At 41.6% G+C, this 24,318-nt stretch overlaps 1 protein-coding gene across 15 annotated transcripts in view; it reads left to right on the top strand.

Annotated features, from left to right (window-relative positions):
• dab2ipb (DAB2 interacting protein b) overlaps positions 1 to 24,318 on the top strand; it is a 139,053-nt gene that overhangs the window by 36,965 nt on the left and 77,770 nt on the right. For 6 of the 15 annotated variants that reach the window (XM_085793042.1, XM_085793048.1, XM_085793052.1 and 3 more), the window contains one exon: positions 21,672 to 21,787. In XM_085793042.1, the coding sequence (XP_085649168.1) occupies positions 21,672 to 21,787 (116 nt within the window). Of the gene's footprint in view, positions 1 to 7,289; positions 7,926 to 21,671; positions 21,797 to 24,318 lie in introns of those variants that run through there. The other 9 variants (XM_085793047.1, XM_085793041.1, XM_085793051.1 and 6 more) reach the window with 3 other exon arrangements.

Here is a 24,318-nt window from a genome sequence, read left to right as displayed (position 1 = left end):
GTACCTTTCGGGGGTGGCCCAGTTTGGGCTGAAGCAGCTTATATAAAAGGAAATGGTCCAAAACTCCTCCTGAACATTGTGCAGGTCTGAACAACAGCTCCTGGAAGTGCTTGTTGGAGGATATAGCTTCCAAAGGAGCTTTGACCAGTAATTAAATCCGAGGGTTCACTTGTTGTTCACTTGTTGTTTCCATTTAGAGCTGTTAATGTTTAGTGGATGTGTTCAATAAAGACACAAAAGATCACAATAGTTTACGTATCGTTGGCGCAAAGCCCTCTGGTATTTCTGCACTTGTGACTTAGATAAAGATCAGATCACATTTATGACCAAATAATGCAGAAAACCAGGCCAGTCCACAGGGATCACATGCTGCATTTAATAGTCTATTTAGCTGTTGACAAGCAGTGAGAGTTAACATTTGTCTGTGCATGTGCTGCACAGTCATTCATTGCACATGGTGGTCCCTGAACGCATATGTCATCTGTGCCTTTGTGGCAGATTTGATATTACATTTTTAGAAAACAACCTTGTCAGAAGTCTGTCTCTCTGTGCCAACGTGGTCACTTCATTAACGAGCCCCTCTCGCTCTCATCTCTTCTTCCCTCCCTCGCTCCTTATTTGTGCTCTTTATTCCTTTAATCATGGCGAAAACGAGTTCGCCCCCCCTCTCCCTCCTCCTCCTCCCCCTCCATCTTGCATATCTGTTTGTCTCTGGCCAACGGTGTCACACAGACTCCTCTGTTCTCTCTCTGTTAGTCTCTAGTCCTTTATAATGAGTTCTGCTCAGGACGAGGCATTCTGCAATTTGGCCTTTACTCTGGGGCCAAGAGGGAGTGGGAAGCATGAATAAGAGAGGGAAGAAAAGACAGCATGGATTGATCAGCTGCAGTCTGTCACTATAGCAGCAGCAGCACTTAAGTATGGTCAAACTTTGTGTTCAGACAGACATTTTTTATATCTGTGTGTGAACTTTAATGACTTGTTCGACATAGGGGAATTGTGGCCGCCTTAAAAAGTAGCCGACACTTCACTTATTCTACTACAGATATAATGTTTTCCAAGTGTCATAGAAAACAATGAGCAGTTATGCATGGACACTGACAATTTATGTGAGAATTAACCTTTCAGCTGCTCAAGGGATTAAAATGAGAGCGAATGGAGAGAAGATTGAAGGAGTGGGATAGAGGAAATTATTAAAACTGTGCAAGTGTTCGTCCATGTGTTATTAAGGCAGTAGCTTTTGATCCTAATGTGTCTGTTGTTTCCATCCTAACTCCACCTAAATCCTTTTATGATGCTCTGTGATGTTGTCAGGATGCACTTTTTCTCTCTTCTCCCACTTCACATTCTCAGACAGACAAACATGAACTACAGCAAGGCCATTATTGAACATCTCGGCCTGTGAGAATATGTGAGATCAGGGAATAAACTTCTCTATTTGTGCAGTTTTTTCCTTTTTTTTTTTTTTTTTTGAACTGACACATAAAAGAATGAGATGATGGATCCAAATGTCCCACATGCTGAAATTCTTCAAAAAAAAAAAAAATCCTTCCTAGTTTGTTATTGAATGCAAATGTAAACATAAAACTTTTAATTTATCCTCTAATGACATTACAAAATGAAGTCTGGTTCCTTTGAAATGGATCACTGTGAATGGTTGTGCAGACTTTTCAATCAATACGCTTTTTTGTGGAAGTGCTATCTTAATTTAGGGAAATGTAAACACGTTGCTAAGTCTGTTGATTGATGTCACTAAACAGGCTCTGATCCTCGTATGGTCATCCCTTTAATCCAGTCGAATGCAGCACTTTCCTTGAGATGAAAACATTTGCTGGAGAGCAGACATGCTCCTCTTTCATCCGTTATTAGAGAGGGGTCATCGATCTCTCTGTCCATCTCTTTGTCCTTTCTCCTTCTGTGGATTAGGTCAGATTATGAGGTGATTGGACAGCACTGAGAGTGTGAGACAGCTTGGTAATATCAAAGTGGACCACATTTACATATCCATGTTGCTACGTAGATAACCAACTACAACACAGGAACACAGTGCTGCGCTAAATATTGTACAACAGTTGTGAACATTTTAGATTTTTTATTGTTTGTCTCACATCACAGTGTGACATGATTCAGTAATTACAGATTCTGTTGTGTGTTGATCCAGTTTCCACAGTGGCTTTTATCTGTCTGTGTTTGTTAAAGCTAAATCTAACAGTCTGGAATAACACAGCAGAGTGTGGTTACCACCAAGCTGTGCATTACCATGTTTTCCAGAGGGGGTCAGTAGTGCTACAGCTTAGATCTGCTATTTGTCTCAGTCAGAGTCTACAGGGTACTGTAGATGACATGGAAATCTGTGTTCCCTGTTATCTAATGTTGTCATGACTCAGATACATTGAATTGTTTTTATTTATAAATACAGAGCTGAAACAAATCATTGAGTTAAACATGAGAAGACATGATCTGCAGTTTTTTTTTTTTTTAATAATTGAATAAAAGTGCCTAACATTGCTTGTCTTCATCTTACTTGACTGTAAATTGAACATCTTGTGATTTCAGTCTGCTATGTGGACAAAACAAGAAAACTTGGAGCTTGAAGACGATTTTTTTCTTTAGCTTTCTGATATTGCATTGGCTGGAAAATTACTTAACTAATAATAATATGCAGGTGAATCAATAGTAATACAAATTGTTGTTAGTCAAAATCCCCATGTACCACATACTGTAGCAGGTGAAGAGAGAGAAGGAGACTGCTCACTCTGTTTTCTCTCTGACATCTTTAAGAGTTTGTTGGTGTTTACTCTAAAGCAGAAGTGACTTTATTATGTTTATTAAAGTCAAGTTGTCTTTTAGAGGGTAAACTATTATCTGCCCAAGGAGATTCAAGGAGCAGTAGCTATCAATTTTGGCTTATCCCCCGACTCGTAATCCATACTAATATGTTTTGTCAGTCCCAGACGAACAGGTTTTTTGCCCAGACTCTCAATCCTTGAATCTTTATGGTTTCTTATCACATGCTATGTTGGTCTGCTCTGTTATTTCAGTGCAGTCTAATCCCAGTGGCTCCCTCCGAGGTGTTTTGCTCTAATGGCAGGCTATATTTCAGGTATAATAGCCAGTATGTGCATCCTTTTTGTGCGAGATCCACCGTCCGCATAGAGACAATGGCACGAGCTGTGTTAAGAATCGATACATCTCTCTTTGTCGTTTTGTTTGTCCTGAAAGCGGAATTAGTTCTATTTTCCCCTCAGCTGGAGACTTCGCCAGCTTTTCTAAGAAACGTTTTAGAGCTTAACAGGTTCAGTGACTTTACCGATTTTGGGACCTTTTCATTCCCAGCGATATTATCAGCTGTTCCCTTGCACAAAGCCTTTTGCTGTGCTTTTTCAGTTTTAATTTCTGTGTCTTTATGTTCTTGGATGTGTGCTTACAGTAGCCTGGGTGTAATGGATGTTGAGAGAAAGTCGGGCCGGAGCAACTGCCAACATGTGTCAAAGGAATAAATAGACAATTATATCTTTTCTTGCAGTATAACCCGCTGACACCTCCTCCCTGCAAATTGAACTATTTTGAGTACCAGTGCTCTCCTAAGTTAACCTCAAGCACAAACTAATGAGAAAGCATCATTTTTCAGCATCAGCCGGTCTAACTCTGTCTTTTCTTTCTTTTTTCCTGCCACATGTTCTTGATCCTTCACTCCATTGGTCTATTCAATAGGTAAGACACTTTTATTTTCTCTGACATCTGTTTCTCTTTATAGCAGACATGTTCTTTCTTTCAGTCTTTAAAGGGATAGTTCAACATTTTGGCCTACTGGCCCATCGCCATAATCATATAGTTTTAGGAGTAGATTCGTTACCTTTAATTGTCGGTGCAAGCTATTTTTAGAACGGCGGAGCAGAGCCACGAGCTGCTCAGACCTACGCTACGGAGGCTAATGGGATTTCTTGGTTTCCCTCATCAAACTCATCAAATACACAATCCAACAACTCAAACGCTCTCGTGGACAAGTTGTGACCTGCACATTCACCACGCTATGAGATAATAACGAAACGTTAGGAGACAGAGTTGTTTTCAAGGTAAATTCATGCTCCGCTGTTCTAAAAACAGCTTGCACCGACAATTAAAGGTAACGAACCTACTCCTAAAACTATAGGGATAATGGCAATGGGCCAATTTGCCAAAGTGTTGAACCCTACTTGCTGCAGTACACCCTCACATCAGTGATGCAGTGTTGAGTCCTGGGTTTTTAGCTCATATATAGAAACAGGAGTTAATCTGCAAATGCCATCTTCTACCAATTTCCTCTCCTATGTGATGGCTCTGCAGTTGGTGCACTTAACGGCCTGTGCTGATCATTATTGTCACCTGGATGCATTCATCAAGATAGGTTTATATTTAAGTTCTTAGTGTGTCTGGATCCGCCTGCAAGACTTTGTTTCTAACCATTTTCCACTCAGCTCTCTCATGAATTATCAGTTCAGTGTGCTGACTGACTGGAAAGTGGGCTCTTAAATACCTAGTGGAAATGCCGGGTTTAAAGTGATGCTGTCAGAGTCTGTAAAGAAACTTGCCAAGTCACTACGCTCTCTATAAGACCGACCATTAAAGTATTCAAGCAGAGAGTTAAGTCTGTTCCTCAGTATTGTCTGTCGGCCCTAAACCCACTAGTTCCTACAAAGAAGTCAAACTTTAAAACGAGTTGCAGACACATGAAGTCATGTTTATCAAAGGATAAAGGACTAAGGCTAATTTCCAGTTGGCCACTGTAGCTACTAAACATTACTTATACTGAAGGAAATGGAGCATTTATTGTGGCCTGTTTTCATTGGCAGCTCAATAAACATTTGGTGCCCTAGTGAGTATTTTAGTATGAGGCAGTTTTTATGGAAGAGACTCAAAATAAACAGTGCTTATGTTCATAGTTATGAATGAACTACAATAGATGTTGTCTATGGCACAATGTGAGAATTTTACTACACGGAAAATACATTTTATCATTTTATTTCATCAGTTGACTGTTGGTTTTCATCTGGAACTGTAAAAGATAATGTAAATAATATTATAACCAGTTGTGCCTGGTAGCAGCAGTTAAATATATACATATATTATACGTTTTAGCACTCTGAAGACATTGATTGCTTTATTGACACTCGGATATCTGACATTCTCTTGAAAACAAAAGCCTGTGTGTTACTTTACCTATTTTTCTTGACCTTTTATCTTCCCCTTCACTGCTCACTGGTGGCTTTGTCATGAAGCAACAGGAGCCGAGCAAACAGACACGAACTCTGCATGACCCTGATTCTTTGGTCTGCTTGTCTATAGACTCCTTAACTGTCCAACAAGAGCTTATTGTAGCTAGCTGTTCCCACAGTGACTGTCATCCAGGCAAGGCAAGACAAATCAGTCCGCTTTGTAATTAAAAAGGCTGTGAGGCTTCACACGTGTCTCCTTGTTGTGTGTGAATAACGCTCACTGTTTAACCGCATGAGTTCAGTTGTAACTTTAATTTGTGTTTATGTAACATTACAGGCTATAGGTCTTTAAACCCAAGCACAGCGTGTGTGTATATATCACTGGTCTTTAGATTCCCTCTGCTACCTGGCACGAGCCTGTGATACACTCTGGAGTCATATGGACCTACTAATGGTCCCACTAAATACTCTCTGTGGGACCGGAGGAACATTGAAGCCTATGTTAGAGACACACAGACACGTACACACACTGCATTCTTTCAGTGGAGGTTTATGGGCTGAGATAATGACAAAAAACTCCACATCGTCTGCAGCGTTACGGCCCCCACTGCTCTCACAAGCAACAGGCGGTAGCACAGTGAACAATCGAGCAGCCATAGAGGGAAGGAAATGTAATGCAGAAGGAGAGAAAGAGCGAGCCGCAGAGGAATCAACAGTTTTCACATTAGTATTCATTCATCTCTGAACCGGACGCCGACCACCGAGTTCTTCTTCTGCATTTCCCAAATTAAAAAAACTTGTGACCACCGATGAAAATTTGACATTAATGTGGTTTCATTTCATCATTTATTAATGAAGTAAAACATCCTTCACAGCTGCATGGCTTTCATCGGTGGATAGAGCTGTGAATTAATGATTTTGTTATCAAGATCTGTTTTCATTTAGTCACAGTTTTAAATATAAACATATACTGTTGTTAATTATTAACTACTGAGATAATGTGGCTCTAGTTTCCAACGGTCGCTGGACAGAAGCACGAGGACATAGATTAAAGACAGAAGTGATCACTTGACTGCCATTTAAAACACTACAAACTTTTAATTACAATTTCTGATTATTTTTGCAATATTAATTACCTCAGTAAAATAAAACCATAGTTCTGTTTTCACAAATTGGATGACAAAGTGACATAAGTGACAGCCGTGAGTTTTATTTTGGAGCGAAGCCTTGCGTCAAACAGAAAAAGCATGTGTGACTGGCAGCAACATCTGCTGCTCCCATGTTGTGAAATATGAATTCCTCCGATTTTGTGTAGCTACACAATTTTAAAACTCATAAATCATAAAAAAAAAGGAGAGAAATCTGCAGTGGCATGTCTATGATACATGTTGCATCAATCTCTGCTCAGCAATGTGTGGATTTCATGAGATTAGTTTTCAAAACAATAATAAAATGTTTCAGAGACGGTCGCACAACATGAGTCAGAATCACAGTGTGAGAAAGCTGATGTTGCTCGCCCCCAGTGCGGTAACATATGTGCATCTCAGCAATTGTGCTTTGCAGTTTCATTGTGTCTCATTGTGGACTATGGTCCATCTGCCTGACCCTTCTCCACCAGAGCACACTCTGATTGGCTCTTTGCCGTTCTTTAACAGCCCTATTTACATCTGCGTCTGATAGGCTGTCACTCCCTGACCATGCCCTCCAGCCCCATGGAGGCAAATTAAAGGAGGTGAAGTTAGAAAACCTGGCACGTGATTGAGACAGTGACTGGATCTGGAGTCTGTGGGGCAGCGGGGGGGTTGGTGGTGACATTTAGCTGTCCGACCTGTTTACTGCACCAGATGTTGTCTTATCTTTGAGTCTGTAACAGATTACTTTTGATAGAGGGAAGTCAAACACTCTGTTATCTCCTAGCCGGTCTTGTTAACTCCATTCCACCGAGGATCTTATCTGTGCATGTTTTCTGTGCAGCCCAAACTTTTTCTCCTGTTGTTCTCAACTACATAGCACACACTCCTTGTGTCTGTGTTCACCCTCACACACACACACACACAGTCTCATGAGTTTTAGGTTGGTCTGGATGTATATGGCCAGTGCTTTATGAAACAAAGGGGCTCTCTCTTTCTGGGCTGTATTAAATTCCTTTAGTCCACTCCGGCACTGGGAACAGGAACAGCTTTCCTGTCATTCAGGATACACACTCACAGTATTCCGGACATCATGCCTCTGGGATCTCGCTGTGGGAAACTTTAAAGGGGGGAGTGTTCAAAGGTGGAGCAAAAAAAGTCTGAGGCTGGTAGAACAGGACACACGGACTGAGCAGGAGTGGATGTTTGCTGCTTTAAGCCTCCTCTTTCTCTCCCAATGGGAAGTTGCTTCAGGATGAAGTGGATTTAATCCTGACACAACAACAATCCACGTGGACTTTAAAAAACCGAAGTAGATGCGAGCGTCTGCTGGAGGACTCTTCAGTGAAGTTTGTGATTAAACAGAGCTGCTGCACTCTATGAGAACTTTCAGAGTCTATCAGCATTGATATCACTTTTCAAGAGGTTTTCAGTGAGATATCTTGTTGGTTTTGGGAGTGAGGATACTGTAGCACCATGGCCGGGGTCCTTAGGAAGGGATCTGGACGACACTCGTACTACTACAGATTCCTGGGCAAGTCACGACTGCAGCGTCAGCGGAGCAGGTCTCGCAGCCGCACCAGACCGTCTGCCAACAGGGGTAATAAATAGTTGTACTGCTAAAAAAGTTTACCATGCTCCACTTTTAACCTTGTTTACTTCTCAATAATACATGTCCAGTATACAGTAGCGATATTGCAACTGAAAACAGACCTGTCATCATTTTGACTGTGTATGTGTGTGTGTTTCTGGTTGTGATTAGGGAACATGTTTTTGTTGTGGTGACTTGGGTTTTTTAAATAGTATTTTGTGAGAGAGGAGGCAGTTCCCCTTTCTTTTCTAAACTTTTTTCCCCTTCTGTTTTTATTTGTCATAGAAGAACTTCTTTTATAGTAACATTATCTTTAGAGCTCATTGCGACACCGCTCTGTTGTGGATGTGTTTTTTGCTGTGCGTGTGTTCATGGGAGGCAGAGTGAGATGACAGTTTGGCGTCACCATTCACAAGGTGATGCTACTCTCAAATCGCACCAGCCACACTTGACAGGTCGCGCCTCGGCGTTAACTTGACGGGTTCCACCCTGTTCAGGCGTTTCACTTGTGAATTTTTTTTTTTTTTTGTCCTTACCGAACAAGAGCTGCTTTAAGCCAGTTATTCTACACTGCATAACCACTTCTTTTCACAGTTACTGCATGTCCTCCAGCGCTTCATTTGCTTCACGTTTTTTCTGCCTCTCAGACAGAACGGCTGTACTTTCTGCTGGAGGCAGTATTTGAACTGCAAGGTTATAGTGATAAGTCTGCCCCCACGGCTCAGCGCAACTTACTTAAATGTAGAGAAAAGTAGTAGCTATGAAATCCTAAGCATATTGATTTTTGTTTTTTTTTTTACAAGTGAACTTTTGTAACTTGCCAAACAATATGTTATGTAGATTTCATATCTCGTTCTGGATGTGATGCAAACCTTCAAGAGACTGTTTAAGCAGGAAAACATCGATATCACTCAAACCTTGCTCGTTTTATTATTTTTCATCACATTTGCATTTTTATAAAGTCGTAATAAAGCAACATGAATGGTGGATGTGGTTTGTCCCTGTAGTGAGACACAGACAAAGCCAGTGGAGGTGCTTGACTCGGTGTAGTTGCCTGGTTTGCCTGGCTTCACTTTGCTTCTCTGGCTGATGAAAGAGGCGCTTTGAAGTTTCCTCTCTGTATCATTCAGCTCTCAAAAGACCACACACACACACGCACGCATGCACGCACACACACACACATCACATTTGTGCTTATATACAAAGACACACAGGCAAACACACTCTGCCTTGATCTTTGTGGCTAAGTGCAAAGCTCCCCACACAAAAAAACTTGTGCACACACTACACATTAGCAGAGTGATGCACACACAGAAACAGAGAGGTCACTCCTACATGAAGCAGAAGACATCTAGCAGCTCTGGAGAGCAGTGCGCTCTTTGATTTCTGTAGCAGATACAAATGAAATAGTCAAAACTCTAACGGTGTGTAGATTGTAATGCCACCGTCAGTCGTGTCCTGAGGAATCATTAAAATTAAATCAATAAGCAACAAGTGATTATTGAAGCTGAGAGCAGCATCTTTGACTTGACATCACAACCAATAAAAGAATAGTAATATTCACGCAACAGGTGATTAGATGATGTGCCAGATTTATATTTTTCATCTCTTTCACACAGATCTGCTACCTGCAGTATTAATATGTGTGTAGAGTTGGATGAGATGGCACATACACTGTAGTGTGAGCTTCAAGACATTCATTAACCTTTAGAAATGAAGGTGCAGGAGAAATGGATGAAGTAAAATAAAAGATGTTGGTCTGTATTAGCTGCAGCTTTAGTTGAACTTTTTATCCTCTTCTCATTTTATATCTCTTTTGAAACCTTCTACATTGTTTGTGTATCCCAATTGTGTCATTCTACATTTTAATTGTGTTAATATTTTTACGTAAGTGTCTTTGAGCACTTGTAAAAGCGTGTTATAAATAAAATTTATTATTATTATTATTTATTAAAGAAGCTTAAACCAGTAACTAGTTAGATCTCATAACTCTGAGTAATCACATGACTCTGCAGTGAAGTCCCCTTCAGCTTTAAAGAACTCCATCGTTCAGTTCATCGGTTTGGTTTATTTTTTTGGCCCTGACTGTGTTGCTCTGCTCTCACTGTTCTCATCAACTTTTCCCTCTGACAGCAGTGACAGGTTTTGTTCAGCGTAAAAGCTTTCGAGACTAGAAAGTCAACAACAGAGGAGCATTTAGGAGCTTTAAGCCTTCGTACAAGTCGCTGCAGACCAGAGCAGGGCTGAGAAAAGAGACTTTCATTTGTGTGGTGGCCAGAAATGGGACCCAGAATGAATTGCTGCTCTGGATGGATGTTTGACCCAGTATGTTTGAGGTTATACTGGCTAAATTCATAAGTTTGTGACTGGATAAAGCATTAGTTAATACCAGTTTAAGTCTTTTCCTTTCACATCCACTGATAGGACAAGGGAAATGAAGATTGATCTCGCTGAACTCAGGCTTCCTGTTAACATGACACGGGGGAAATCAAGTCATTGTGGAAAGCGGACAGTAACCCAGTTATTTGAGTGCATTAAAACACATTGGATGTTGGTGAATAGAGCAGGACTGCTTTATGGTTACATTCATCTTAACAGGATTTGGGGAACAATATAAAAATTTCAATTTTTCATGTATTTAATTAAGTTGAATGGCCAAAAAACCGACCCTCTGCTCTGGTGTCTCCAATTTCTCACCGTATAATACACCAATATTGTGCTATGAAATTACACACACACACAGATTGGAGATTTAATTAGTATTTTCCATCCCTGCGTTTTCCCTGTATGTTTTTCCTCTAATTCACTAAAATGAGGTTTGTCGAGAGAAAAATAAACTCCAGTAAACAGTATCATGTGCCTGGAGCTACACAAGCAGATATGTGATGTCTCTGAAATGTGTCTTGTTACAGACGCCCGAGCAGCACATTATAAAACGGTTATTTTTGTTCACAGCCGAGAACAGATCTGTGAGTTTATCTTGAGGAAGTTACTGTTAGCCCCTCTCGAGTATACACTGTCACTGGGACGGATCAGGTGGCGGTCGCATGAGCTCATGTGTTATTGTTTTCTCACAGCGAGTGTGTGGCGCATGTCTGTGCGTCACTATCAGCATGTGGAACAAAAAAAAAAAAATCTTCTATCAGTTGGGTTCACCCTCGCACGGCCCTGGCTCTGTTTCCCCTTCTTTTCTTCAGGGGTTGGTGACATTTACATAAAAAATTACGGCTTATCTCGACGCGAGGCGAGCGGAGAGGGAGAGAGCGGTTCTGTCTGATCTGACTTGTTTTTTGCTGACGTGTTTTCAAACCGCAATCAATCCCTTTGTTCTGAAATGTCCTGTGACTGGAATACTGTCAGTTTTCTTTCTTCCAGAACAGGATTCATCATCCGTCTCTTTTCTATCTTTGTCTAACAGATTTCACTTGTAAAGGGCCTTCCACTGAAAAAGTTTCCTCAGCTCTGCAGTTAAAAAAAAACTTTTCTATCTCCTCAGAGAGAGACGTTTTAGTGGGAAAATTACATCTCTGAAGAAGTTTTTTTTTCTTTCTCACATTTCTTGCCTCATGTTGGGTAGATTACTTACTTGGCTGGGCTTAGCCGTCATCGTGCTTGCCATAATGATATTTTGCATGTTATCAGATCAGCTGCCCAGAGGAGTGTGTTCATGCAAAGTCTGTGTTGTTCTTTCCTCCAGGTACATCTCTTATGACCTTCTGGTTATTCCCTGCCAGAAATCATCTGCTGCTCTTTTTCTCTTCCCACCGATCCTAGTCTATCCTCGCACAACATTATCTAAAAACCAGCTGGCAACTGTGTTACAGAAGCGTAAACACACTTGCATATCTCATGGTCCATCTAGATTACATGAATTCCCTGTCCTCTAACATAACCCAGCCTTTTAAATTAAACTCAACCACACTTTTAACTTTCCTAACCCTTATTCTCAACTGAAATCTATTTTTATTCCAGCAAATGATTCTCAAAGGAATAGTCTGACATTTTGGGAAATTAGCTTTCTCACCGTCTTCACCGTCTCACTGCCAAACTAGCTGTTCCCCCTCTGCCTCCAGTCTGTATGCCAAGCTAAGCTAACCGCCTGCTGGCTTTAAAAATGATATTGAACAGGCTGAAATTAAATGGATATTGATCTTTTCATCTTAGACTTTGTCGGAATATGAGTAAGCGTATTTCTCAAACTACTTGTTTAATGGTCCAATACTTAGAATAACGACGCACTAAAAGAAATGACGTGTTAGCGGATGAAGCTCTGCAGCCACAGATCCAGTCTGAGTCTGTGTTTTTGTTCACTATCACACACAATCTCTGAAAGGGCTTCATGGGTCCACACCAACAATGGTTACACTCTTCTAAAACAAGGAAGAACTACACAAAACAAAAAAGAGAAAAATTACAGGAAAAGGAAGGAAAAAGTGGAAGAAACTTTTAAGAGAGGAAGTCCATTCGCAGCAATGATAGAAATAAAGTCCCGCAGCATTATTATATAAAGTCTAATCTAGACATAACCATTCCAGTAATAAAAAAATAAAACAAGCTAAATGTAAGAAAGTAAAAGCGTGATGTGTCAAGCATTTTCTAACCTTTATATAGACGTGCGAATAGATAGATGCAGGCCCTGACGGCTGTGGGATTGTTTCAGTGCATCCACCGTACACAACAAAGCACGCAGTAAAAAGAGCAAAGTCACAATTGTGGGAATTCATGAAATATCACAACAGTAAAGAAAAAAAGATCTGCTGCCGGCAGCTTGTAAGGAGGTGTTTGAACTACTCAATAACAACTCAATAATGCATTACCACTGACAGATACTGCACGTAATCATATTCTCAATGGGTCATTACCAAGAAACACTTTTGATCTGTTCTACTGCGTCATGCTTAGTTTATAGCGAGCTGTTTATGATATGTCTCCTTCCCCACTCTCTCTCTGTGTGTGTTGTTGTGTGAGTTTGTGAGTGAGTGAGTGTGCGCGCTGATGGGAAGTGAGGACAGAATTCAAGACGATAGATGGGAAGCACGGGCCGAGGAACGGGGACGAACATAATGACTCAGTTTACCGACACTTACATTTAAACACAGGAAGGCTGCAAACAAGTCTGGATTGATCATGTGTTGATCTAGTTTAGATATTGTTATGACGGAGAGACAAAGACAGAACGGGTTCAGACTGTAACTTCATCGGCAGTGGAATCACTTTTCCTGTTTTCTCTAAAACAGATTAGCCCTTTGATCTGTTTTCACAGTTTGTGCCTGAACATCCTCTCTGAGATTAAGTTTGTGTTTTAGTAAAACGAACATGTTACTAATCGGCATTGACAACCTCATCCTTTGATCATTTTGACTTAATTTTCAGCATATAACTACAGTCAGACCTAGATGCAGACGAGTTATCAGAGATAAAAACAACAAAAAAAAGAGAATGGAGTAAAAGTATTTTCTCTTTACTTTGTCAGCTCTGTGTTTTCAAGATGAGAAGTGAAACCGTAATCAGTTTGCCTTTGAGACGATATAATTGGAAGCAGAGACATGAGACAGAGGACAGAGACGGTTAATATAGCAATCAAGCAGTGAAGTGAAACCAGCAGAACTCTGCACATCATCTCAATGTTTAACCCAGGATTACTTTCTGATCCTGGTCTCATTTCTGGAGCCCGTGTCCTTATCTACCCTCCTTCCCCCTCAGCCTGGTGAATCATGGAGATGGGCCAGATGACGCAGTGCTTCTGAGCACCCAAAGGAGTCCAATAACAGGCGAACAGGTGCAGGCTAATGCCCCTTAATCCATAGATATCCAGTCAGATTATACAAGACGGAGTCAGAGGGCTGGGTTTTTGGAGAAATAGCTGCAGAAGTTTAGAAGATCGCTGCCATAGTTCACCCCTAAATGCAGCCTGTCGATATAAACCGGACAGTATGTGAAAATAAACATGTGCTGGAGAAGGTTTTTTGTTTTTTTTAAAGAAATGCTTCCCCTGGAGATCTTTGTACGTCAACAGTCACGCAGAAATGATAAACTATACAACTTCCAACTCTGCCTGCCAGCAGACCGAGCCTGTCACATGTCATTTGGAAATGTGATAAACTGACACCAAGTCGGCATTTTGTGTGTTTGCTTTGTGCGAGTGGATATTGTTGAAGTTAGCAGGCAGCGTCGCAGGAATGCAGCTGCTGCGTGGCCCCCTCTGCACAAACACAAACTTCCTCCTTCTGCATCCCACTCTCCTCCTCCTCCTCCTCCTCCTCTTCCTCTCCTCTGGCTTCCCATAACGCGCTGCAGACAAAGGCATCCATGTGCCAAACTAAGCATGAAGCAGAGTCACTCCCTCTGGATGTTACCTGCACTTGCTGCTGCTGCTGCTGTATAGACTTCTTGTTGTAGTGAATGCACTGCTGCTTGAAGTCTCCTATATTTGTACTTATACGCTGTTTATTGGGGGACTGGGTATATTCCGTTGATACTGAATTATAGGATAAACTCCGGCTGCTGTGATCTTTGTATCATCGCTCCTAAATCAACTTATATTGGAGTGTTGACTGTGTCGGCACTGGAGGTTGTTGTAGGGTGAAATGATTCTCTTTTACTCCCTCGCGCCTGCCAAGTCGCTCCAAGGAGACGGAGCAGCACCTCTTTATCACCCCATCATCTCTGCACTGAGTAAATACCACATCTCGGGGGTCAAAAGTCCAGCGCTGTCCTCACAGTTCAGCGTTAACACATTACAGTCTCTGTGTACACAGACAGGGACACACACACACACTCCTTCCATCTCCATCACACACCAACACAAGTGTTAGGCTAAAACCGTAAAGCCTGTGCATGTAACGCAGCGTGTGTCAGTGTCGGGCCGCCGCTGTGACCTCCATTACATGGATCATTGTTCAGCTGGGAGTCTGATAGACCTCTAATGAGACTATGGCTTCTTTCTTTCTGGCAGATTGCTCATTGATTGACGTTAATTCACATTTGATATTCCAGAGGCAGAGGGAGCTTTATTGCTGCCCTCTCAGCAAGTCAAAACAAGTTCTACTTGTCTTGTACTTGAGGGGAAAACAGAAAAGTGATGTATTTGTGAAGGAGGGAGAGAGAGAGGAGAGAGAGGCGTGGTGGACCAAGTGAAGATAGTCCTCCAGGTGGAGAGAACACAGTAAACACAGCCTGACAGCCTGTGATTTTTTTTTTTTCTGTACGTTTCACCAGCCAACAGAGAGTGTATGTGTGTTTGAACTTTCCTCTGCTTCTCCCTCCTGTCAAAACACAAGAACTCTGCATTCTCTGTGGAGGCTACTCTCCAGCCCTCAAGGTATAGAGTTCTTGAAATGCCGACACGTGCTGCACTTTAATAACCGGACGCTAGTCACGCTACACATTGTGTCTATTCATTAGCTCAATTAGCACAGGTTGGATTTCACCTTTTGTTCCAATACAGCAGTGGTTCCCAACCTTTTTTGGTTTGTGACCCCATTTTGACATCACAAATTTTAATCAATGTCAATCAAGATATTTGTATATGTTGCATTTTATTTGAACTCGATTTATATTCGAGAAAGTGAAAGTATAGAGTACAGTTGTTTAAGATTGTGAGTTATAGGTGAATTTTAAAAAGAATAATAATTAGTTTAAAAAATCTTTTTCAATTACTAGACATTTCAGGTGACCCCATTTGATTTCCAGGCGACCCCACGTGGGGTCCCGACCCCAAGGTTGAAAAACACTGCAATACAGACTTTATTCATTGTTTATTTATTTTTTTATTTAATCTTTTTTAACAATAGATCAAATGACTACAGCTCAGTGTTTTGGCCCTTACGACCCACTGCGTTTCTGTTTCCGTTCACTGTCACCACTCTGTTTTGGGTCACAACAAGCGGTTTCTCTGAAGTGCAAAAGCAGCAACAGATCTCCAAAGAAATGATAACGCTGCCCTTTCAAGCTCTGAGGTGATTGTGGCGTCTCCGTCGCCGCCTGAAAGGACAAAACAAATTGCATTCTAGTTCACTAATCAACGGGAGGTGGAGGTGATGCGTGCGTCAGGGACGACAGTGAAGAACTGCTAACCTGCAAACATGAACGTAAATAATGCAGGTGTCAAAATTATTCAACACATCCGATGCAGATGTTTTACGAGGAAGCAAATGTACTCAACACGTTAGTGAGGCATCAAAAGTACAAACAGTGAATTGAAATTGAAGCTGTATTTTTACCAGAAAACCTCACGGGATATATAATATATATATATTATATAATTCTATAGTGTCTGCTGGTCTTTTTCAGCTTGTTAGAAGCAGCTACAGCAACAACCCACATATCTTATATGTAATAGACACATCTTATCAGTCGTCTTTTTCAAAATCAACCATCAGCCAGGCACCAACAGTAGCCACAGTGTAGAAACTGGATGTTCTGTTCTGTCCATCATTTCTAGGCACATTAAATACCCTGTGCAACAACAACTTCCTTCTAACATCCTTTGTGAATTCTCCGTGTTGTCATGGAGCTGTTAAGCACAGCCAGCTCCTCAAGCAAATAATAGATCATAACACACACCACCCCAGGCAGGAGAACAATGTGCGTTTGGAAAGCTAATCGTTGTTATTATTATAATTATATTTGCAATTTGGCATAGCCACACCAAAAATAAGTCGTTATGCAAAATGTTTTTCCTTTTTTTCCCCTCCCCACCTTCCTTGATGATTCACTAAATGGTTTCAGTCTTCTAACAGTTATTGTGACACATTACCACCTGCCTGCCCTGCACGCTGTTCCTCCGCTCACCTCCCGCATGAATCCGGTTATATTTGTCCCGACTGGACGGCAATCGGCAAAAATGTTTGAGAATATTGAATGTCACAGTTGAGAAGCTTTGAACCTTTCCTCCCCTTTACCACCCAACCCTCGTCTGCAGCTGGAGGTTAGCAAGCTGGAATATCCTGTACTGGTGAGGTATCAGAGGAAAGGAAGGGAAGGGAAGGGAAGGTTAGCTGGCACTGGTCACTGGATGGAGTAGGCTTGGTTGGGAAACACTGAGGAAACGTGCAGTCTGACCTATATCACTGAATGTTAATGGAGGGGAAAGAAGGACACATACATAGAGATACAGTAGATATAGACACAGTGAGAGCTGATGTTACATTATCATTAACATCTGTACAAAAAAAATCCCAAATGTGTAAATGACAGGTTGTTGTTTTTATAACAAGTTACAAATTTGAAATATTTGTCACGCTGGTTGTCTAGCACCACCACAGTGTCGACAAGACCCCCTATTGTACATGAAGCTACAACATGTGGCTTTTACACTTCAGTTTTTACATGGATTAAAGTGAGCAGATACAACGTGTTAATTAGAAACCTGCACTGTAGGTGTATTGAACGTCAGAGCAGAACCCAGCAAGATGTTTCCGCCTGCGTCTTTATGCTAAGCTACGCTAACCACCTGCCGTGTGCAGGGTAGCTTCATGCTGAGTGTACAGATGTGAGAGAGTGGTATCAAGCTCCTCATGTAGTTCTCAACAAGATGGTGAGTATTTTTTTCACAAAAGGTCAAACTATTCCTGTAAGACTCAGGCCTGTTGTTAAATAATGATCACTCCCAGGCTGCACTGCATCTACATCTACCTCTGTCGGTTGGTAAACATCCTGCGCACATACAAGATGCAAATATCTATTATCTGGTCTGCAGCCGTGGAGGCCCCCAGGGCTCTCAATAGCCATTTTTACATGGACACAAATAAAATAGGAATAAATGCCGATCTGGATAAAACTTAGTCATGTAAACACGTCGATTTGAACATTTTAATCTGAAGGGGCTCATTCAGAAAGAAATGTCTTCCCGATAGAGATGGGTGGTTTATGCCGGTTGATTTTCAGATCAAGATCCATGTAAACGGTTAATCTGATCAAAGTAGTCTCTGCTTCTATTCTAACCTTCTCCTACTGGTTTTTGGTGGTGGAAGGGGCACAAGGAGCAGGAGAAGCATGAACTGCTGTGTTTGCATCTTAATTAAAGAGAAAACCAGAAACAAAAGTTACATTTGCAGCAACCGGTATAGGTCCATTTTGATCAGAGGATAGGCAACAGGCACGTACGAGAGAGAAGGTACAGTAAGCAGGGGGAGAAGGGCGAACGAAGGAGCAATTTGTCAGGGTTTGTTTACGGAAGGAAAAGCTTCAACAACTGTGACTGGCAAAACTTCCTTGTGCATGTCACAGTGAATTTATTCTAATTAACTGCTTGATGCATGTACATGCACGTTTTGATTGGATCACGTCCATGTAAACAGTGAAGTTGGAATTTCAGATTGTAGAAAAAATGCACTACTTGATACTACTAAACGTGGCTACCGGGTCTTCCAAGGGTGGCACTTGTGAGGAGGCCATGAGGAGGAGTGGAATCGGAAGACGGTGATGAAGGGTGGAGAAGCGGTGGTGTTAACTGTAAAAGGGCGTGTCAGGTTAGAGAACAAAAAGAAAGTGGCTTCAATGAAAAAGTAATGGCCGGAGAGAACCGATTCGATACAGGAGATGAAGATGTGACGATACAGTGAGAAAATTTCAGACAGAGGTGGAGAATGTTAATCTGAGATCACACAGAGGGAGGAAAATGGATTGGTGAAGGAGCACAGGAGTGATGTAACCGTGATAAGGAAGGAGGATACAGAAAAGAGGAGCGGATTACATGTAGCAGATTGAAAATAAAAACCAAAGTAATACCTCACCTCATGACCTAACAGCTGTGGACCGTCCGTCTGACCCTCTGATTGACCTTACAAATAGAGACACGGTCCCAAATACACACCCGTCCACTTTCAGATACCAAAATAATCTTAGTCAGCAGCTGTTAGGCAGATCGCTCCAAATGAGAAGTGTTAACAGTCTTAAAGCAGCCACCACGCGCTGCTGAACCAAACAGCTTTTTGATGACTGACTTCAGGACCCAGGTTGGAATTTGTGCTTTAATTCAACTTTTATTGAGCGCGAGCATCTGCTTACTGTTTGCTGCCGTTTTTCGGGGAGGTGAGGTGAGGGAGGCGGGGGAGGTGGTGCCGAGTCTGACGCATTAGTTAAAGCAAGGGCAACTTTTCCACACATTGGTAGAGGAACCATCACCGCACAGATGGTGAAAACATGTGGAAGCATGCAGTGCAGTTTCGCTCAGCAATTAGTTCACAGCTAAACGATGTGTGTATTCGTGTGAGCTTGGCTGTGAGCGCTTGTGGCGACCCGGCAGTGTGCGAGTGGGGGATTTTCCTTTTTAGAAATTAAGCAGATGAAGGTGAGCGCAGACATAATTGGTGACAAGAGACAGAAATTCAGACGGCTGACTTGGTTCTTATCAGTGCCACTTCCTCATGAATGATTTTCCAATTTTTAAAGGATTTAATACACTTGTTGTCATGGCAGCGGATATTTCAATGTCACTTCATTTGTTTATTATAATGAGGAAGGGAGACGCATTTTGAAGATGAAATTGAACATTTTAATTTAAAATCTGTACTATTTTTTATTAAAGGAGTCTAATAAAGGTATTCTTTCTTTCTTTCTTTCTTTCTATCTATCTATCTATCTATCTATCTATCTATCTATCTATCTATCTATCTATCTATCTATCTATCTATCTATCTATCTATCTATCTATCTATCTATCTATCTATCTATCTATCTATCTATCTATCTATTAGCTAAACATCATTACATAATCATAATAATAATAATATATAATAATAATGGCATCCAGCTCCTCACATCATCTACAATCATGTTGCATTTTCAGTGTTGGTCAATGGACCCTTTTTCAAATTTCAGCCAGAGCTGCCACTCAGTGACACCACTGATACCGCAGGGATGATGAGTGAGATTTTGGAAAAGCTTCACTCCACAAGTCTTAGTGTTGCCAAATCCAAACCAACATCAGTCGTGTATCGCCGGGCACCGATGATCCCGTTCGGTTTCGTGCATGAAACAGCCTGTTGTGTTGAGAGTCCAGAAATGTTGCATTGGTTGTGAAGACTGGAGGGGTTAGCCATTAAAATAAAATGAAACACTCATAACATAATACACAACTCTCTGTGTGTGTGTGTGTGTGTGTGTGTGTGTGTGTGTGTGTGTGTGTGTGTGTATGTGAGGTCGATGTGCTTTATAATGAAGTTTCATCCTGATTAGAGTCACATTGCCACACAAACTTAACTCTAATTTCATTAGTTTCCAATGGTGCAGACAGTCAGAGATTTCATCTAAATGATCTAACATGGCCACGTTGATACACTGTCTGTTTCACAAAGGCCTGTAGATGGTGCCATGATTATATTAGCATATCTGGCCTAATTAGACACATTTTCTTTTTTTAGGGGCTTGATATTTATTCACTGCTCATATGAAAACTCTGTTGACTTAACTGATTATGGGCTATAAACTGCTGCTCAACTGTAATGTGTTACACAGTCTTGTACTTAAATATTCGATATATGTACTGTACAGATCACCACAGCCTACACAACTTTCATGTGGAGGTTATGTAAGTTCAGCAGCTGCCTGATGTACTGATACTCTGCTCCGTACCTATGAGCTTGCAGTGAACAGCGATGGCTATCTGAAATCTGCGGGGACTTGCATGCTCAACAACACTCACATTCCTCCCGGACATGTCCAGATTCGCTTCTTCCACACATATGCACCGTCTTTGACTTCTACAGAGCTTCTTTCACATCTCCCTCGCTGATCTGTAGTCAGGCTGTTCCATCTCCCCAGGTTCAGAGAAACAATTACATACACACACATAAAAGATGAAACGAAACTCACACAGATGAGTTCAGTAAAACATGGGGGGGAAAATCAGCAACCGAAACCCAGAGCCCTGTGATGGGCTAATTGATATGTTTATAGAGTAATGAGTTTGAAGGTGCAATGCTGTGTTAACTTAACTACCGAAACTTCTGACTTTGATCTGTCGTGTACAAACAGATGTCGAAAAGCTTTGAACATCTTAAGGTTGGAGTTTATCGTGTTTAAATGAAAAAAAAAAAAATGAAAAAAAAGTTTCACCTATATCAAAACTGTCACTGGCAGCAAAAACTGTCTCGAGTCTGAAATTGAACCCATTTCACGCTCGTCTGAGTTCATGCCTGTACGGCACCAGAAACTCCACTCCCTTATTTCCAACACGCTATCGGTGCCACAGCTCGACCTTTAGGTTCGACGTTGTAGCTCAGTTTGAAGATCTGTCCAACTTTCTGCTTTTCCTGTGTGATGCTGAGTCTCCTCTGACCATTTAGAGGCAGGCAGCCTGAGTGAACTGGGTAGTTTTCAGCCAGATACAACACTGTGGTCCAAACACAGAGGATGTATTTCACTAGTTTGAGAAAACCGTGGTACACCTGATTGTTTTATTGCAGATGACTACAAAAGAAGATTGATACCAATCTCATTACTGTATGCTAAATAGTGGGCTTTGTTTATTATCCTTTTCCTCCTTTAAATTTGAAACAGGAGCCAACATCAGAGTAGCTTATCCTAACATTAAGACTGGAGGAACCAGCTAACATGGCTCTGTCTAAACCTCAAAATGAGTTACAGCTGTTTGCCTCTGCATCCGGTCTTTACACCGAGCGCCTTGTCTCTTGGCTCTCTCTCTCCCCGTAGTTAACGGACGGAAAGTTGGAGTGGTATTGACCTTCTCATCAAACTCTCTGCAAGAAATGTTGTACCATGTAAAGACAAAGATGTGTGGTGTGTTTGCAGAGTCTCCTCCGGAGAGGTCAGGACGCCGACGCAGTATGCCAGGCAGCTCCTCAGACAAGACCACACCCACCACCATGGAGGCTCCGTCCACCGCCGCCACACCTTTCAGAGTCACCGTGAGTACTGTGAGTGTGTTTTTATGTACCATCCCTGTCCTCTGTTTGTTTTACCCTCTGGCTTTCCCTCTGTGTCTACCTCAGTTTGCCTTAGGAGGCTGTGAGTTATAGATCAATGCCTACAGCAGCCTCGTCTGGCGTCCAGATGGACCCGCGCCAATCTGAAACTCATTGACTTCAAATATTGGAATTGGACCTTTGATGTTTGGCGTCAGCACATCATGCATCGACACATCTTGAGCTTATTCAACACGCTACCCTGCGCTCGCTTTCTACATCCTGTGTGATTTTCTTCCTCTTTTTTTTTCACTGCACTTCATGCTGTATAAAATTCACATGCTTCAAGTTAGCGAACACACGCACGCACAGTCGCACATACTTCCACACCTGTACGCACACGCAACACTGTCACTCACTCACTTTAAACACATTGGTCCTTTTGTCTGTCATCTTGCTCTAATTCAAACCCTGTATGCTTTCTGCCATGTTTAATTCAACAGATAAACAGCCAGTTAATGAAGCAAAAAATTCCACCATGAGTCATCAATTTAAAGATAATTAGCAATTAGCAGTGCATATTTCCATTAATAAATAATGAGCGGGGAGATGACGACCCAGAGGTGAACTGTAAACAGTAGATGTTAGGCGAGCGGGGCCACGAGCACTCGAGCGCTCAGTCTTTCATAAACAATCCTCCAGCTTCATGTGAACTTTCAGCCTTTCATAACAACTTAGCAGGTACGCTGATGGAGCCAAGTGAAGCGCTAAAAGACGCAATATTCCTTCTGAAAATAGAAACGAGACACTTATCTCTTTCGATTCCTCATTTTTTGATTTCTTTTTTTAATCACCACAAGACCACCTCACAGCTTCACCAAAATATAGCGTTCACTCTCTACATCAATCAAACTGGGTTGTCTCCAAGGCTTTAGTAAAAGACAGCAGTAAATAAAAAAATAAAAAAACACAAGTAGAGTGTTGTTGTTAGACCACCAGCAGAGCGAGAAGTGTTTCATGCCCTGAGACAGTTTCAACTTTATTTGTGGAGCTACACATAAAATAACCACAGCCTGATGAACAGGATATTGCTGAATCTCATCTGTTCACATAAAAAAAAAAAAAAAAGTTGAAATGTTGTCTGCAGGAATAGTTACTTGCTGTGTGTATGTGACTGCATTCACACCCCTGTCAGCTCTTTTTTTTTACATAAAAAGATTGTGAATTTAGCAACTTAAAAGTTTATATATATATATAAATCATACCCGGAACGAATGAGCAGAAAGAGAGAGAGATGGAAAAAAGAAAAGAAGAACCGAAAGCTTGTAGAAGACGGGAAGGGTCAGACGGAAGGGCTAAATATTGATTAAGTGTCTCTTAAGCAGCTCCTTGTACTCTCCAGGGACGAGAGAGGAGAGGAGCACTGCAGCAAAGTCATCCTGCCTCAGTCACATGACCACTTAACTTACTTCTGTGGGTTTATTGCTAAGCAGCAGAGGCTTGAACCTCTGCTGCACTTTTCCTCACACTGCCCCCTTCTGGCTTCTGGTGGCAGCACAACAAACTAAGTCATTGTAAAACAAAGTTCCCCACACCAACTTTTCTCAACAAATACTTTTGCTGGATACAAAACAGTAACATTGTATAAACATTCAATGATTTAATTATTTAATGAGAAATAAATGCACACCAGTAGGATTTTGCTGGTTGATCAACAGAGGGGTTGGGATTCAGACATGCTAAATGTTTGACTGAAAACAGGAAGACGAGTCAGCAGGCGGTCACATCCTCGTCCTTCTCTTCTGCATCTCCCACTTTTAGCGATGACAAACCTCCCCTCGCTTCTCTGCCTCCAGTGGAAAGAGTAGTGGTGTCATCTGAAGTACCCCTCCTAGGCCTTGAGCTAAATCTGTCAAAATGTTTTTCTCTCATGTTCTTTGCAGACTGGGTTTGTTGTCTGCACACACAAATGGCTTTCACGCGTGCACTTGCACATGCACATGCACATGCACATGCATAAGCAGCACATCCTTCAGCGCTCTCTCTTGAAAACAATTTCTCACCAGCAGCAGCAGGCTTGGCCGAAACTGAAATCTCTCCAAAGCCTAATCTTCCACAACCAATTCAGAAATAGCAGAAGATTGCGCACATTAAATATAAAAAAGTTAGAACTCAGTGGCTTCTTTTATTCAGTGTTTGTTTAAAGAGCTGACAAACAAACCTTATCTAAGTCTGTCACGTTCATGTCCTGCTGATTGCTGGAGCTGACTGGATTGATTCTCAATTGTGGCTTAGCTCCTTATCCAATCTCTCCCCGACTACATTCTCCCTACCTCCTCTCTCCTCTCAGATAATAGCAGGGGGTCTAATTGGACAGGTATGTCTCTTGTTTTCATCAGGTTGTGCTAGAGAGGGACAAGAGAGGTTGATATGGAAGCAGGGAACACCCTGCTGATTGTCCAGGCACTGATTCTATCAGGCCCCATTAAGGAAGACTGGAATTGCGAACTCGAGGGAATAGAATTAACTTGTTG

The sequence above is a fragment of the Trachurus japonicus genome, chromosome 12 (genome assembly GCF_045865225.1).
Source record: "Trachurus japonicus isolate A0001 chromosome 12, Traja_1.0".
Taxonomy (NCBI): domain Eukaryota; kingdom Metazoa; phylum Chordata; class Actinopteri; order Carangiformes; family Carangidae; genus Trachurus; species Trachurus japonicus.
This window is presented reverse-complemented; position numbering and strand designations above follow the sequence as displayed.